This window comes from Pristiophorus japonicus, unplaced genomic scaffold (assembly GCF_044704955.1).
Source record: "Pristiophorus japonicus isolate sPriJap1 unplaced genomic scaffold, sPriJap1.hap1 HAP1_SCAFFOLD_280, whole genome shotgun sequence".
Lineage (NCBI taxonomy): Eukaryota > Metazoa > Chordata > Chondrichthyes > Pristiophoridae > Pristiophorus > Pristiophorus japonicus.
In genome coordinates this window covers 787,495-804,510 of record NW_027252560.1, presented here as the reverse complement: position 1 = coordinate 804,510, position 17,016 = coordinate 787,495, and the positions used below count along the sequence as shown (strand labels likewise).

Here is a 17,016-nt window from a genome sequence, read left to right as displayed (position 1 = left end):
CTCCCCCCCCCCCCCGCGGGAAGAACGGGCGCCTCCTCCCCCCTCACCCCCCCCGCGGGAAGAACGGGCTCCTCCTCCTCCCCCCCCCCCCGCGGGAAGAACGGGCGCCTCCTCCCCCCCCCCCCCCCCGCGGGAAGAACGGGGGCCTCCTCCCCCCTCCCCCCCCCCCGCGGGAAGAACGGGCGCCTCCTCCCCCCTCCCCCCCCCCCGCGGGAAGAACGGGCTCCTCCTCTCCCCCCCCCCCCCGCGGGAAGAACGGGCGCCTCCCCCCCCCCCCCGCGGGAAGAACGGGCGCCTCCTCCTCTCCCCCCCTCCCCCCGCGGGATGAACGGGCTCCTCCTCCTCCCCCCCCCCCCGCGGGAAGAACGGGCGCCTCCTCCTCTCCCCCCCTCCCCCCGCGGGATGAACGGGCGCCTCCCCCCCCCCCCCGCGGGAAGAACGGGGGCCTCAGGCTGACTGCAGCATTCTCCGGGCCTGAAGCACTTTCACACAGGTAGGAAGATGGTTTATTTAATCTTTTCTTTGCTTATAAATGTTTATTCAGGTTGGATTTATTTGTATAATATTTGTAGCAGTATAAATAAGGATTTATTGTAGAATTTAATGAGTTCCCTTCCCCCCACCTCGTTCTGGACGCCTAATTTGTAACCTGCACCTGATTTTTTAATGTGTAGAACAGGTTTTTTCAGTTCTACAAAAATCTTCACTGGCTCCATTCTAACTTAGTTTGGAGTAAGTTTTCACTGTGGAAACTTTCAAATCAGGCGTCAGTGGCCGGACACGCCCCCTTTTGAAGAAAAAATTCTGTTCCAAAGTGAAACTGTTCTACCTGACTAGAACTGCAGAAAAAAAATGTGGAGAATTGCGATTTCTAAGATAGTCCGTTCTCCACCAGTTGCTCCTAAAAATCAGGCACAAATCTTGTGGAAACTTGGGCCCATAGTCCTTTGTGTGTCGTGTGGTGGTCAGAAGCTTGGATTCTTCAGCCAGTTCCTGAGTCATGTAGGCCGAAGTGAGGTCCAGCTTCGTGAACAGCTTGCCACCTGCCAGCGTGGCAAAGAGGTCCTCCACTCTCGGGAGCAGGTATTGGTCTTGCAGCGACACTCGGTTGATGGTGGCCTTGTAGTCGCCACAAATCCTGACCGAGCCATCCGCTTTGAGGACGGGAATGATGGGACTTGCCCAGTCGCTGAATTCAACGGCCGAAATTATGCCCTCTCTGAGCAGCCTGTCCAGTTCACTTTCAATTTTCCCACGCATCATTTGCGGCACCGCTCTGGCTTTGTGGTGCAATGGTCTGGCGTCCGGAGTGATGTGCATCACTACTTTAGTGCCCTTGAATATTCCGACACCGGGTTGAAAGATTGACTCGAATTTTTGCAGGACCTGTGAGCATGAACTTCGCTCCACGGATGAAATGGTGTGCACATCCCCCCATTTCCAATTCATCTCAGCTAGCCAACTTCTCCCCAAAAGCGCGGGACCATTTCCCGGGACAATGCAGAGTGGCAGCCGGTTCTGTAATCCATTATGCGTTACCACCAAGTTTGCACTGCCCAGCACTGGGATGGTCTCTGTGGTGTATGTCCGTAGCTGCGTCTCAATGTGTTCCAGTTTGGGTCTGCTAGCTGAGTGGCCATAGTCTCTCAAATTGTTGGGCGCTCATGAGTGACTGGCTAGCTCCCGTATCCAGCTCCATGTGCACCGGGATGCCATTCAGTAAGACTTTTATCATCATGGGTGGCGTTTTAGTGTATGAGCTGTGGACGTCAGCCACATGAACTCTCTGAACTTCAGCATGCATGGTTGTTCCCCAGGCCTCATCCTGCATTGCAGACCCCTCGTCCGGTTTGTCTGTCTCGCAGACTAGTCTCGCTACTGCCTTTTTGCACATATTGGCCAAGTGTCCACTGACATTACAAATCCTACAGTATAAAGCTGGAACCTGCAGCTTTTGGCAGTGTGTCTACCCCCACACCTCCAGCATGAGCTGAGATTGCTGTTAACAAAAGGACTATTCCCAGGCATTCCTCTCTGATGGCCCGTTTGGCTGTTTCTAAGCACTTTGAAAGGTCCCATCACGGGATGCATTGTTCCTCGTGATGGCGTGAATTGCCGATCCCCTTTCCATTGTCCCTGTTGCGGGCCCACCCTGGAGCGAGTTGCTGCCTGGGCAGTGTTGAATTGCCCTTTCCTGCCTGCGGGGTTCTGTATTACTTTTACAACATTAACTCCCTGGTTCATCGCAACGTTAAAACCAGGGCTGTGTGCGTAGATTAGCTTGGTCTCCTCTTCCTCTGCCATAAAGGTCTGAGCTATCAACGCCGCCTCTTCTAAAGTCAGGTCCTTGGTCTTTATAAGCTTCCTGAAAATGCCGGCATGATTAATGCCCTCGATGAAAAAGTCCCTTAACATCTCCCCCCTGTAGGCATCGGAGAACTTAGAGAGACTGGCCAAACGGCACAGTTCCGCCACGAAGTCAGAGATGTTTTGACCCTCCCTACGCCGGTGAGAGTAGAACCGGTGCCGGGCCATGTGTACGCTACTTGCCGGCTTGAGATGCTCACTGATCAGCTGGCTGAGCTCTTCGAAGGACTTGTCCGCTGGCTTTTGGGGTGCGAGCAGGTCTTTCATCAGCGCATACGTCTGTGGACCACAGCTGGTCAGTAGATGCGCCCTCCGCTTGTCAGCCGCTGTATCTTCCAGCCAGTCCTTTGTGACAAAGCTCTACTGGAGTCTTTCCACAAAGTCGTTCCAGGCCTCACCCACTCAGTAGCGTTTCTCTGTGCCACCGGTGGCCATCCTCGTGGTTTGGTGATTCCCGTTTCTCGTCGCCAGATGTAGTGTCTCTGCACCTTGTTACAAACTCACACGAGGCATGTATGTATCAGACACGATCACTCTGTGACCTTCACTTTATTCCCAGGACCAAAGAGTGCTGACCCTGGGACCTCCCCTTTTATACCTGGAAACCCAGGTGAGGAGTGTCTCCCGCAAGCTCACCCCCTGTGGTCAGGGTGTGCATTTCAAGGGGACAGGTACAGTGTGCGTGAGTTATAGTTACATAACTATTGTCATTGCAAGATGGTGAAATACATGACAACAACCAATGCATCCACTATCCCTGCCGCTACTTCTTCTAAGACCCTAGGATGCAAGCCATCAGGTCCAGGGGATTTATGCACTTTTAGTCCTATTATCTTAATGAGTACCACCTCCTTAGTGATTGTGATTATAGCTCCACACATACACATGCACACACATATATATGAGGGTAGTACGTACGATGTAGTGTATATGGATTTTAACAAGGCTTTTGATAAGGTCCCACATGGCAGACTGGTCACTAAAGTAATAGACCATGGGATCCAGGGCAAAGTGGCAAGTTGGATCCAAAATTGACTCAGAGGCAGGAAGCAAAGGGTAATGGTTGCTGGGTGTTTTTGTGACTGGAAGGATGTTTCCAGTGGGTTTCTGCAGGGCTCTACTAGGTCCTTGCTTTCTGGGCGACATCAAGTTACTGAAGCTCACTTCAAGCTGCACCAAGGTGTGTGAGAGAGTGAGTCAGAGAGAGAGGAGCACAGGTTCAGGAGGAGGCCATTCAGCCCCTCGAGCCTACTTCACCATTCAATTAGATTCATCGCTGATCTGTGCCTCAAGTATCTAGCGATCTGAAGTTAAATTATGAGACCAGATTGTATAAGCTTGGTTTGTATTCCCTTGGGTTTAGAAAGTTGAGGGGGTGATCTAATTGAGGTGTTTAAAATGATAACGTAATTCGATAGGATAGATAGAAAGTATCAGCTATGGTGTGGAAATCCCAAAATCTCTCTTTAAAGGCTGTGGAACTGGGGGTCAATTCAAATTCTAAGATTGAGAGGCACAGATTTTTGTTGGGTAAGGAAGTGAGAGGGAGTTGAGGAACAGATCAGCCATGATCTAACTGAAAGGTGAAACTAGGTGGGATTGTGAGTTGTGAGGAGGATGCAAAGATGCTGCAAGGCGATTTAGATAGGTTGAGTGAGTGGGCAAACACATGGCAGATGCAGTATAAAGCAGATAAATGTGAAGCTATCCACTTTGGTAGGAAAAACAAAGACAAAGTATTATTTAAATGGCGATGGCTTGGGAAGTGTCGATGTACAGAGAGACCTGGGTGCCCTTGTACACCAGTCAGTGAAAGCAAACATGCCGGTGCAGCAAGCAGTTAGGAAGGCAAATGGTATGATGGCCTTCATTGCGAAGAGGGTTTGAGTACAGGAGCAAGGATGTCTTATTACAGTTATACAGGGCCTTGGTGAGACCGCACCTGGAGTATTGTGTACAATCTTTGGTCTCCTTACCTAAGAAAGGATATACTTGCCATAGAGGGAGTGCAGCGAAGGTTCACCAGACTGATTCCTGGGATGGCAGGACTATCGTATGAGGAGAGATTGGGTTGACTAGGCCTGTATTCACGAGAGTTTAGAAGAATGAGAGGGGAGCTCATTGAAACGTATAAAATTCTGACGGGGTTGCACAGACTGGATGTGGGGAGGATGTTTCCCCGGGACTGGGAAATCTAGAACAAGGGGTCAGAGTCTCAGGATACGGGGTGGGAAATTTAGGACCGAGATGAGGAGAAATGTTCTCACTCAGAGGGTGGTGAACCTGTGGAATTCTCTACCACAGAAGGCAGTGGAGACCAAGTCACTGAATATATTTAAGAGGGAGATAGATAGATTTCTAGACACAAAAGGCATCAAGGGGTCTGGGGAGAAAGCGGGAATATGGTGTTGAGATAGAGAATCGGCCATGATCATATTGAATGGTGGAGCAGGCTAGAAGGGCCGAATGGCCTTGCCAAGTTTTGATTCTCTTATATTGCAGTGAAACCTAGATAGAGAAAGTTGCAGACGAGAAAGAGAGAGACAGAGAGAGACAGTGTGGGGTAAACAAAGACAAGGGAGAGAGACAAAGCAGGAGAAACAAGAGACAGATGAGAAGGATAAAGAGAGAGACAAAGAGATATAATGGGAGAAACAAAGAGAGAGATGGAGAAAGATAGTGTGAGAGTGAGCGACTCAGAGAGAGGAACAGAGGTTGGACCTCAGATGACAAGCTTATCCAGATGTGTGGCAGTGTTGGTAGAATAGTCTCCGAGATCTGGCAGCAATCGTTGGGAGTGGAGGATTTGAGCCAATCGTAACTGAGCGATTTTGAGGCTAAGGATATCAAAGATGAGATGTGGGGGGAGGCCTATGGGTGATGCCATCACACAATAGAGGCGGGAGTTGTTGGTTTGACAGGTGAGAGATATGAAGAAATGGTCTTTGGAGAGTTGATGCAAACAAGACGGTCTCTGCAGTATGGAAGGCCGAAGGAGCTGCTCTTGGTATCTCGTGCATGTTCCGATTGACTGGAAGTACAAGAAACGGTGAGAATATTCCACGGTTGTGCCCAAAGCAAAGACTTACAATGCTGGAGAGCGCCGACACTGCAGTCTGATAGGCGTCGAAGATCAGATACTCATCGACATCAGTCAGGGGCGGCGCCTCAAGTCCCACCACTTCCTCCTTCTCCCTCCCCTTGGCCATCACCTTCAGCGGCACTTTCCCTTTGTCCTTCGCTGCCAGACTGGAGGAGGGGATTCGATAGGCCACAAGAGGGATTCTGTGGATCAGGAGAGTACACACACATCAATCATGGCAGGAGCCTCAATGGAAGTCTGATATTGAGGATGGGCATCAGCGAGAGGGAGGGCTGGAGAGTGTGGGGGCAAGACTCAGAGAGACCAGTATTGGGTGTGTGAGTGTCTGTAACACAGTGTGGGACCAGTATTGGGTGTGTGAGTGTCTGTAACACAGTGTGGGACCAGTATTGGGTGTGTGAGTGTCTGTAACACAGTGTGGGACCAGTATTGGGTGTGTCTGTGTGTGTAACACAGTGTGGGACCAGTATTGGGTGTATGTGAGTGTGTAACACTGTGGGACCAGTATTGTGTGTGTCAGTGTGTAACACAGTGTAGGACCAGTATTGGGTGTGTTAGTGTGTAACACAGTGTGGGACCAGCATTGGGTGTGTGAGTGTGTAACTCAGTGTGGGACCAGTATTGGGTGTGTGAGTGTGTAACTCAGTGTGGGACCAGTATTGGGTGTGTGAGTGTGTAACACAGTGTGGGACCAGTATTGGGTGTGTGAGTGTGTAACACAGTGTGGGACCAGTATTGGGTGTGTGAGTGTCTGTAACACAGTGTAGGACCAGTATTGGGTGTGTGAGTGTGTAACACAGTGTGGGACCAGTATTGGGTGTGTGAATGTGTAACATAGTGTGGGACCAGTATTGGGTGTGTGAGTGTGTGTAACACAGTGTAGGACCAGTATTGGGTGTGAGAGTGTGTAACACAGTGTGGGACCAGTATTGGGTGTGTGAATGTGTAACACAGTGTAGGACCAGTATTGGGTGTGTGAGTGTGTAACACAGTGTAGGACCAGTATTGGGTGTGTGAGTGTGTAACACAGTGTAGGACCAGTATTGGGTGTGTGAGTGTGTAACACAGTGTGGGACCAGTATTGGGTGTGTTAGTGTCTGTAACACAGTGTAGGACCAGTATTGGGTGTGTGAGTGTGTAACACAGTGTGGGACCAGTGTTGGGTGTGTGAGTGTGTAACACAGTATGGGACCAGTATTGGGTGTGTTAGTGTCTGTAACACAGTGTAGGACCAGTATTGGGTGTGTGAGTGTCTGTAACACAGTGTGGGACCAGTATTGGGTGTGTGAGTGTGTAACACAGTGTAGGACCAGTATTGGGTGTGAGTGTGTAACACAGTGTAGGACCAGTATTTGGTGTGAGAGTGTGTAACACAGTGTAGGACCAGTATTGGGTGTGTCAGTGTGTAACACAGTGTGGGACCAGTATTGGGTGTGTGAGTGTGTAACACAGTGTGGGACCAGTATTGGGTGTGAGAGTGTGTAACACAGTGTGGGACCAGTATTGGGTGTGAGAGTGTGTAACACAGTGTGGGACCAGTATTGGGTGTGTGAATGTGTAACACAGTGTGGGACCAGTATTGGGTGTGAGTGTCTGTAACACAGTGTGGGACCAGTATTGGGTGTGTGAGTGTGTAACACAGTGTGGGACCAGTATTGGGTGTGTGTGTGTGTAACACAGTGTGGGACCAGTATTGGGTGTGAGAGTGTGTAACAAAGTGTGGGACCAGTATTGGGTGTGTGAGTGTGTAACACAGTGTGGGACCAGTATTGGGTGTGTGAGTGTGTAACACAGTGTGGGACCAGTATTGGATGTGTGTGTGTGTAACACAGTGTGGGACCAGTATTGGGTGTGTGAGTGTGTAACACAGTGTGGGACCAGTATTGAGCGTGTGTGTCTGTAACACAGTGTGGGACCTGAATTGGGTGTGTGAGTGTGTAACACAGTGTGGGACCAGTATTGGGTGTGTGAATGTGTAACACAGTGTGGGACCAGTATTGGGTGTGAGAGTGTCTGTAATACAGTCTAGGACCAGTATTGGGTGTGTGAGTGTGTAACACAGTGTAGGACCAGTATTGGGTGTGTGTCTGTAACACAGTGTGGGACCAGTATTGGGTGTGTGAGTGTGTAACACAGTGTGGGACCAGTATTGGGTGTGTGTGTCTGTAACACAGTGTGGGACCAGTATTGTGTGTGAGAGTGTCTGTAACACAGTGTGGGACCAGTATTGGGTGTGTGAGTGTGTAACACAGTGTGGGACCAGTATTGGGTGTGTGAGTGTGTAACACAGTGTGGGACCTGTATTGGGTGTGAGAGTATCTGTAACACAGTGTGGGACCTGTATTGGGTGTGTGAGTGTGTAACACAGTGTGGGACCAGTATTGAGTGTGTGAGTGTGTAACACAGTGTGGGACCAGTATTGAGTGTGTGAGTGTGTAACACAGTGTGGGACCAGTATTGGGTGTGTGAGTGTGTAACACAGTGTGGGACCTGTATTGGGTGTGTGAGTGTGTAACACAGTGTGGGACCAGTATTGGGTGTGTGAGTGTGTAACACAGTGTGGGACCAGTATTGGGTGTGTGAGTGTGTAACACAGTGTGGGACCAGTATTAGGTGTGTGAATGTGTAACACAGTGTGGGACCAGTATTGAGTGTGTGAGTGTGTAACATAGTGTGGGACCAGTATTGAGTGTGTGAGTGTGTAACACAGTGTGGGACCAGTATTGGGTGTGAGAGTGTGTAACACAGTGTGGGACCTGTATTGGGTGTGAGAGTGTGTAACACAGTGTGGGACCAGTATTGGGTGTGTGAATGTGTAACACAGTGTGGGACCAGTATTGGGTGTGTGAGTGTGTAACACAGTGTGGGACCTGTATTGGGTGTGAGAGTGTGTAACACAGTGTGGGACCTGTATTGGGTGTGAGAGTGTGTAACACAGTGTGGGACCAGTATTGGGTGTGTGAATGTGTAACACAGTGTGGGACCAGTATTGGGTGTGTGAGTGTGTAACACAGTGTGGGACCAGTATTGGGTGTGAGAGTGTGTAACACAGTGTGGGACCAGTATTGGGTGTGAGAGTGTGTAACACAGTGTGGGACCTGTATTGGGTGTGAGAGTGTGTAACACAGTGTGGGACCAGTATTGGGTGTGTGAGTGTGTAACACAGTGTGGGACCAGTATTGGGTGTGAGAGTGTGTAACACAGTGTAGGACCAGTATTGGGTGTGTGAGTGTGTAACACAGTGTGGGACCAGTATTGGGTGTGAGAGTGTGTAACACAGTGTAGGACCAGTATTGGGTGTGTGAGTGTGTAACACAGTGTGGGACCTGTATTGGGTGTGTGTGTCAATAACAGGGTGCTCTGATTAATGCTCTGGCGCTGTATAACACAGAGATTGGGTACTATTGACTCAGTTGATTGTACACTGGGTGTTGAGCCGGTGCTGTGAGTCACTGCGCTCTCTCTGCACCTACTTGCACACTTTTGTCTCTCCCTCTCCTTGCTCTTCACCCCTCTCCTCTTCCTTGCCCTCGGTGGGTGGGCTGTTGGTGTCAGGCTCGATCTGTTCTTCGGGCTGGCTGGGGTCTGGAGCACTGAGAACGACAGCAGACACAAAGCACTGAGCAGTTACTGACAGGGTGACACAGACACCATCCTTCCACCAACCCCCACAATCCCAACACCGCGGCTCTGCCTGTTCCACGGCAGGCTGGGAGATCAATGCTGCGATGATTGGAAATCAGAACATGTTGCAAAGACACGGCAGCACCTGAGTAGCGAGAACAGTGGTTAACGTTTCAGGTGCACAATAACACGGCCTTCCGCTTCCGGCTCCATACCAGCTGCCAGAGCCCTCCGCCTGCTGCCCCTCCCTGCCCACCCAGCAGGCGGAGCTACAATCCACTTCCAACTCCTGACTCGCTTTAGGCCTTAAATACTGCGCTGGTGATATCAGGACAATGGCAGTTCAGAATCTGCTGAGTGTGTGCGTGCCTGCTCCCTCTACACACTGTCCCATCACACACTCCCAGGGCAGGTACAGGGGGTTAGATACAGAGTAAAGCTCCCTCTACACTGTCCCATCAAACACTCCCAGGGCAGGTACAGGGGGTTAGATACAGAGTAAAGCTCCCTCTACACTGTCCCATCAAACACACCCAGGGCAGGTACAGGGGGTTAGATACAGAGTAAAGCTCCCTCTACACTGTCCCATCAAACACTCCCAGGGCAGGTACAGGGGGTTAGATACAGAGTAAAGCTCCCTCTACACTGTCCCATCAAACACTCCCAGGGCAGGTACAGGGGGTTAGATACAGAGTAAAGCTCCCTCTACACTGTCCCATCAAACACACCCAGGGCAGGTACAGGGGGTTAGATACAGAGTAAAGCTCCCTCTACACTGTCCCATCAAACACTCCCAGGGCAGGTACAGGGAGTTAGATACAGAGTAAAGCTCCCTCTACACACTGTCCCATCAAACACTCCCAGGGCAGGTACAGGGAGTTAGATACAGAGTAAAGCTCCCTCTACACTGTCCCATCACACACTCGCAGGGCAGGTACAGGGGGTTAGATACAGAGTAAAGCTCCCTCTACACTGTCCCATCAAACACTCCCAGGGCAGGTACAGGGGGTTAGATACAGAGTAAAGCTCCCTCTACAGTGTCCCATCAAACACTCCCAGGGCAGGTACAGGGAGTTAGATACAGAGTAAAGCTCCCTCTACAGTGTCCCATCAAACACTCCCAGGGGAGGTACAGCACAGGTTAGATACAGAGTAAAACTCCCTCTACAGTGTCCCATCAAACACTCGCAGGGCAGGTACAGGGGGTTAGATACAGAGTAAAGCTCCCTCTACACTATCCCATCAAACACTCGCAGGGCAGGTACAGGGGGTTAGATACAGAGTAAATAAAGCTCCCTCTACTGAATACTGGTGAAGGCGATGGTTCCTCTGGGGAGGTACAGCCAGAACCAAGTAAATGGCACCATGGGTGGCTCAAGTGTTTTGAGGCTGCAGAGGAGGAAGATCGGAAAGCAATAGTGACAGGAGATTCGATAGTTAGGGGAGCAGACAGGCGTTTCTGTGGCTGCAGACTTGATTTGAGGATGGTATGTTGCCTCCCTGGTGCCAGGGTCAAGGATGTCACTGAGCGGCTGCAGGGTATTGTGAGGTGGGAGGGTGAACAGCCAGAGATCGTGGTAATATTGCTATGAGTGATATAGAATCATAGACTGGTTGCAGTACGGAAGGCCGCCATTCGGCCCGTCCTGGCTCTCTGCAAGAGCACCTCAGCCAGTCCCACTCCCCCGCCCTTTCCCCGAGCCCTGCAGGTACTTATCCAACTCCCTTTTGAAAGCCATGATTGAGTCTGCCTCCACCACCCTCTCAGGCCGTGAATTCCAGATCCTAACCACTCGCTGCGTAAAAACGTTTTTCCTCATCTCGCCTCAAGTTCTTCTGCCAATCGCCTTAAATCTGTGTCCTCTGGTACTCCACCCTTCCGCCAATGGGAACAGTTTCTCTCTCTCTACTCTGCCCAAACCCCTCATGATTTTGAACATCTCCATCAAATATCTCGATCTGCTCCAAGGAGAACAATCCCAGCTTCTCCAGTGTCTCCCCGTAGCTGAAGTTCCTCATCCCTGGAACCATTCTCGTAAATCTTTTCTGCACCCTCTCTAAGGCCTTCACACCCTTTCCTAAAGTGTGGTGCCCAGAATTGGACACAATACTGCAGTTGAGGTGGAACTTGTGTTTTATACAGGTGCATCATAATTTCCACACTTCTGTAATCAATGGGATGGAAATTCGGTGCCGCCCGCATTGAGGTGGTGACACTGCCTGGCCACTAACGTTAAGAACATAAGAACATAAGAAATAGGAGCAGGAGTAGGCCATACGGCCCCTCGAGCCTGCTCCATTCAATAAGATCATGGCTGATCCGATCATGGACTCAGCTCCACTTCCCCGCCCGTCCCCTTATCGCTCAAAAATCTGTCTATCTCCATCTCAAATTTATTCAATGACCCAGCCTCCACAGCTCTCTGGGGCAGAGAATTCCACAGATTTACAACCCTCAGAGAAGAAATTCCTCCTCATCTCAGTTTTAAATGGGCGGCCCCTTATTCTAAGACTATGCCCCCTAGTTCTAAATTCCCCCCCTCTCTGCATCTACCCTGTCAAGCCCCGTCATTATCTTATGTTTCGATAAGATCACCTCTCATTCTTCTGAGACCCAACCTCCTCAACCTTTCCTCATAAGTCAACCCCCTCATCCCCGGAATCAACCGAATGAACCTTCTCTGAACTGCCTCCAAAGCAAGTATATCCTTTCGTAAATACGGAGACCAAAGCTGCACGCAGTACTCCAGGTGTGGCCTCACCAATACCCTGTATAACTGTAGCAAGACTTCCCTGCTTTTATACTCTATCCCCTTTGCAATAAAGGCCAAGATTCCATTTCCCTTCCTGATCGCTTGCTGTACCTGCATACTATCCTTTTGTATTTCATGCACAAGTACCACCAGGTCCCTCTGTACTGCAGCACTTTGTAATCTCTCTCCATTTAAATAATAATTTGCTTTTTAATTTTTCCTGCCAAAGTGGATAACCTCACACTTTCCCACATTATACTCCATCTGCCAAATGTTTGCCCACTCACTTAGCCTGTCTATATCGCTTTGCAGATTTTTTGTGTCCTCCTCACAACTTGCTTTCCCATCATCAGCAAATTTGGCTTCATTACACCCGGTCCCTTCATCTAAGTCATTAATATAGATTGTAAATAGTTGAGGCCCCAGCACCGATCCCTGGAGCACCCCACTAGTCACTGTTTGCCAACTGGAAAATCACCCATTTGTCCCGATTTTCTGTTTTCTGTTAGTTAGCCAATCCTCTATCCATGCTAATATATTACCCCCAACCCCGTGAACTTTTACCTTGTGCAGTAACCTTTTGTGCTGTATCGAATGCCTTCTGGAAATCCAAATACACCACATCCACTGGTTCCCCCCTTATCCACCCTGCTTGTTACATCCTCAAAGGACTCCAGCATTTGTCCAACATGATTTGCCTTTCATAAAACCATGCTGACTCTGCTTGATTGAATTATGCTTTTCCAAATGTCCTGCTACTGCTTCCTTAACAATGGTCTCCAGCATTTTTCCAACGACAGATGTTAGGCTAACTGGTCTATAAATTCCTGCTTTCTGTCTGCCTCGTTTTTTTAAATGGGGGCGTTATATTTGCGGTTTTCCAATTCGCTGGGATCTCCCCAGAATCCAGGGAATTTTGGTAGATTACAACCAATGCATCCACCATCTCTGCAGCCACTTCTTTTGAGACTCTAGGATGTAAGCCATCAGGTTGATTTCCGCCTTTAGTCCCATTATTTTACCGAGTACTGTTTCTTTGGTGATAGCAATTGTTTTAAGTTCCTCCCTCCCTATAGCCCCTTGATTATCTATTATTAGTGTCTTAGAAACATAGAAATTAGGTGCAGGAGTAGGCCATTCGGCCCTTCGAGCCTGCACCGCTATTCAATAAGATCATGGCTGATTATTCCCTCAGTACCCCTTTCCTGCTTTCTCTCCATACCCCTTGATCACTTTGGCCATAAGGGCCATATCCAACTCCCTCTTGAATATATCCAATGAACTGGCATCAACAACTTTCTGCGGTAGAGAATTCCACAGGTTAACCACTTTGAGTGAAGAAGTTTCTCCTCATCTCAGTCCTAAATGGCTTACCCCTTATTCTTAGACACTGACCCCTAGTTCTGGGAACATTCTTCCTGCCTTTAACCTGTCCAATCCCGTCAGAATTTTATATGTTTCTATGAGATACCCTCTCATTCTTCTAAACTCCAGTGGATAGAAGCCCAGTTGATCCAGTCTCTCCTCATCTGTCATTCCTGCCATCCCGGGAATCAATCTGCTGAACCTTCGCTGCACTCCCTCAATAGCAAGAATTATGAAGACCGAAACAAAATATTTGTTCAAGGTCTCTGCCATTTCCCTGTTCCCCATTATTAATTTCCCGGTCTCATCCTTTAAGGGACCAACGTTTTCTTTAGCTTCTCTCTTCCTTTTTATGTACTGCACAAGATAAAAGTTCACGGGGTTGGGGGTAATATATTCGCATGGATAGAGGATTGGCTAACTAACAGAAAACAGAGAGTAAATGGTTCATTCTCGGGTTGGCAATCAGTAACTAGTGGGGTGCCGCAGGGATCAGTGCTGGAACCCCAACTATTTACAATCAATATTAACGACTTGGAAGAAGGGACCGAGTGTAACGTAGCCAAGTTTGCTGACGATACAAAGATGGGAGGAAAAGCAATGTGTGAGGAGAACACAAAAAATCTGCAAAAGGACAGACAGGCTAAGTGAGTGGGAAAAAATTTGGCTGATGGAGTATAGTTGTAAAGTGTGAGATCATATACTTTGGCAGGAAAAATCAAAGAGCAAGTTATTATTTAAATGGAGAAAGATTACAAAATGCTGCAGTACAGCGGGACCTGGGGGTACTTGTGCATGAAACACAAAAGGATAGTATGCAGGTACAGCAAGTGATCAGGAAGGCACAATGGAATCTTGGCCTTTATTACAAATGGGATGAAGTATAAAAGCCGGGAAGTCTTGCTACAGTTAAACAGGGTATTGGTGAGGCCACACCTGGAGTACTGCGTGCAGTTTTGGTTTCCATATTAACAAAAAGATATACTTGCTTTGGAGGCAGTTCAGAGAAGATTCACTAGGTTGATTCAAGAGATTACGGGGTTGACTTACGACGAAAGGTTGAGTAGGTTGGGCCTCTACTCATTGGAATTCAGAAGAATGAGAGGTGATCTTATCGAAACGTATAAGATTATGAGTGGGCTTGACAAGGTGAATGCAGAGAGGATGTTTCCACTGATAGAGGAGACTAGAACTAGGGGACATGATCTTAGAATAAGGGGCTGCCCATTTAAAACTGAGATGAGGAGAAATTTCTTCTCTCAGAAGGTTGTAACTCTGTGGAATTCGCTGCCTCAGAGAGCTGTGGAAGATGGGACATTGAATAAATTTAAGACAGAAATGGACAGTTTCTTAACTGATAAGGGGATAAGGGGTTAAGGGGAGCGGGCAGGGAAATGGAGCTGAGTCCATGATCAGATCAGCCATGAACGTATTAAATGGTGGAGCAGGCTCGTGGGGCCGTATGGCCTACTCCTGCTCCTATTTCTTATGTTTTTATGTACCTGTAGAAACTCTTACTATCTCTTTTTATATTTCTTGCTCTTTTACTCTCATACTCTATCTTTCCTCTCTTTATAATTTTTTTAGTCGTCCTTTGTTGATTTAAAAAGGTTTCCCAATCCTCTGGCCTCCCACTAATCTTGGCCACTTTGTATGCCCTTGTTTTCAATTTGATATCATCCTTTACTTCGTTAGCCAGGGATGGTCCTCCCTTCTCTTAAAGTATCTCCTTCTAACTGGAATATATTTTTGTTGAGAGTTATGAAATATCTCCTTAAATTTCTTCCACTGCTCATCAACCATCCTACACTTTAATCTATAGCCAGCTCTGCCCTCATACCTTTATAATCGCCTTTATTTAAGACAAGGACACTGGTTTGAGATGCAATTTTCTCACCCTGCAACTGAATTTGAAATTCAACCATGTTATGGTCATTCTTTCCTAGAGGATCCTTTACTGGGTGATCATTTATTAATCCTATCTCATTACACAGTACCAGATCTAAGATAGCCTGCTCCCTGGTTGGTTCCGTAACATACTGTTCAAGGCAACTATCCTGGATACACTCCATGAACTCTTCCTCAAGGCTACCTTGGCCAATTTGATTTGACCAATCAATATGAAGGTTAAAATCGCCCATGATTATTGCCGTTCCTTTATTACAAGCCTCCATTATTTCTTGATTTATATTCTGTCCAACAGTGTAGCTACAGTTAGGGGCCTATAGACTACGCCCACCAGTGACTTCTTCCCTTTATTATTCCTTATCTCCACCCAAACTGATTCTACATCTTGATCTTCTGAGCCAATATCATTTCTCACTATTGCACTGATTTCATCTTTTATTAACAGAGCTACCCCACCTTCTTTTCCTTTCTGTCTGTCCTAAATTGTCAAATACCCCTGAATATTTAATTCCCAGTCCTGGTCACCTTGCAACCACGTCTCTGTAATGGCTATCAGATCAGACCCATTTGTATCTATTTGTGCCGTCAACTCATCTATTTTGTTACGAATGCTGTAACAAGATAGATGAGTTGACGGCACAAATAAATGTTACACCCTTTTTTCAACAAGGGTGTAAGATTAAACCTAGCAACTACAGGCCGGTCAGTTTAAACTCGGCAGTGGGGAAGCTTTTAGAAACAATAATCAGAGACAAAACTAACAGTCACTTGGACAAGTGTGGATTAATTAAGGAAAGCCAGCACGGATTTGTTAAAGACAAATCGTGTTTAATAACTTGATAGAGTTTTTTTGATGAGGTAACAGAGGGTTGATGAGGGTAATGTGGTTAACGTGGTGTACTTGGATTTCCAAAAGACATTCGATAAAGTGCCACATAACAGGCTTGTAGCAAAGTTGAAGCCCTTGGAATAAAACGGACAGGGGCAGTATGGATCGGGATTGTCTCAGTGACAGGAAACAGAGAGTAGTGGGGAACGGTTGTTTATCGGACTGGAGGAAGGTATACAGTGGTGTTCCCCAGGGGTCCGTACTGGGACCACTGCTTTTCCTGATGTATATTAATGACTTGGACTTGGGTGTACAGGACACAATTTCACAATTTACTGATGACACAAAACTTGGAAGTATAGTGAACAGTGAGGAGGATAGGGATAGACTTCAGGAAGACATAGACAGGCTGATGGAATGGGCGGACACGGGCCAGATGAAATTTAACGCAGAAAAGTGTGAAGTGATATATTTTGGTATGACGAACAAGGAGAGGCAATATAAACTAAAGGGTACAATCCTAAAGGGGGTGCAGGAACAGAGAGACCTGGGAGTATATGAAGGTGGCAGAGCAGGTTGAGAAAACGGTTAAAAATCTTCTGGGATCCTGGGCTTCATAAATAGAGGCATAGAGTACAGAAGCAAGGAGGTTAAGCTGAACATAAGAACATAAGAATTAGGAACAGGAGTAGGCCATCTAGCCCCTCGAGCCTGCTCCGCCATTCAACAAGATCATGACTGATCTGGCCGTGGACTCAGCTCCACTTACCCGCCCGCTCCCCGTAACCTTTAATTCCCTTATTGGTTAAAAATCTATCTATCTGTGACTTGAATACATTCAATGAGCTAGCCTCAACTGCTTCCTTGGGCAGAGAATTCCACAGATTCACAACCCTCTGGGAGAAGAAATTCCTTCTCAACTCGGTTTTAAATTGGCTCCCCTGTATTTTGAGGCTGTGCCCCCTAGTTCTAGTCTCCCCGACCAGTGGAAACAACCTCTCTGCCTCTATCTTGTCTATCCCTTTCATTATTTTAAATGTTTCTATAAGATCACCCCTCATCCTTCT

The 17,016-nt window shown here is 48.0% G+C and overlaps 1 protein-coding gene across 1 annotated transcript in view; it reads right to left on the bottom strand.

Moving 5' to 3' along the window:
- Positions 1–17,016, bottom strand: part of LOC139247673 (sperm flagellar protein 2-like) — a gene marked incomplete at its 3' end in the record, with an annotated part of 216,366 nt that overhangs the window by 77,776 nt on the left and 121,574 nt on the right. Inside the window, 2 exon segments of the mRNA XM_070871758.1 lie at positions 5,457–5,652; positions 8,944–9,063. Of these exon segments, the coding sequence (XP_070727859.1) occupies positions 5,457–5,652; positions 8,944–9,063 (316 nt within the window).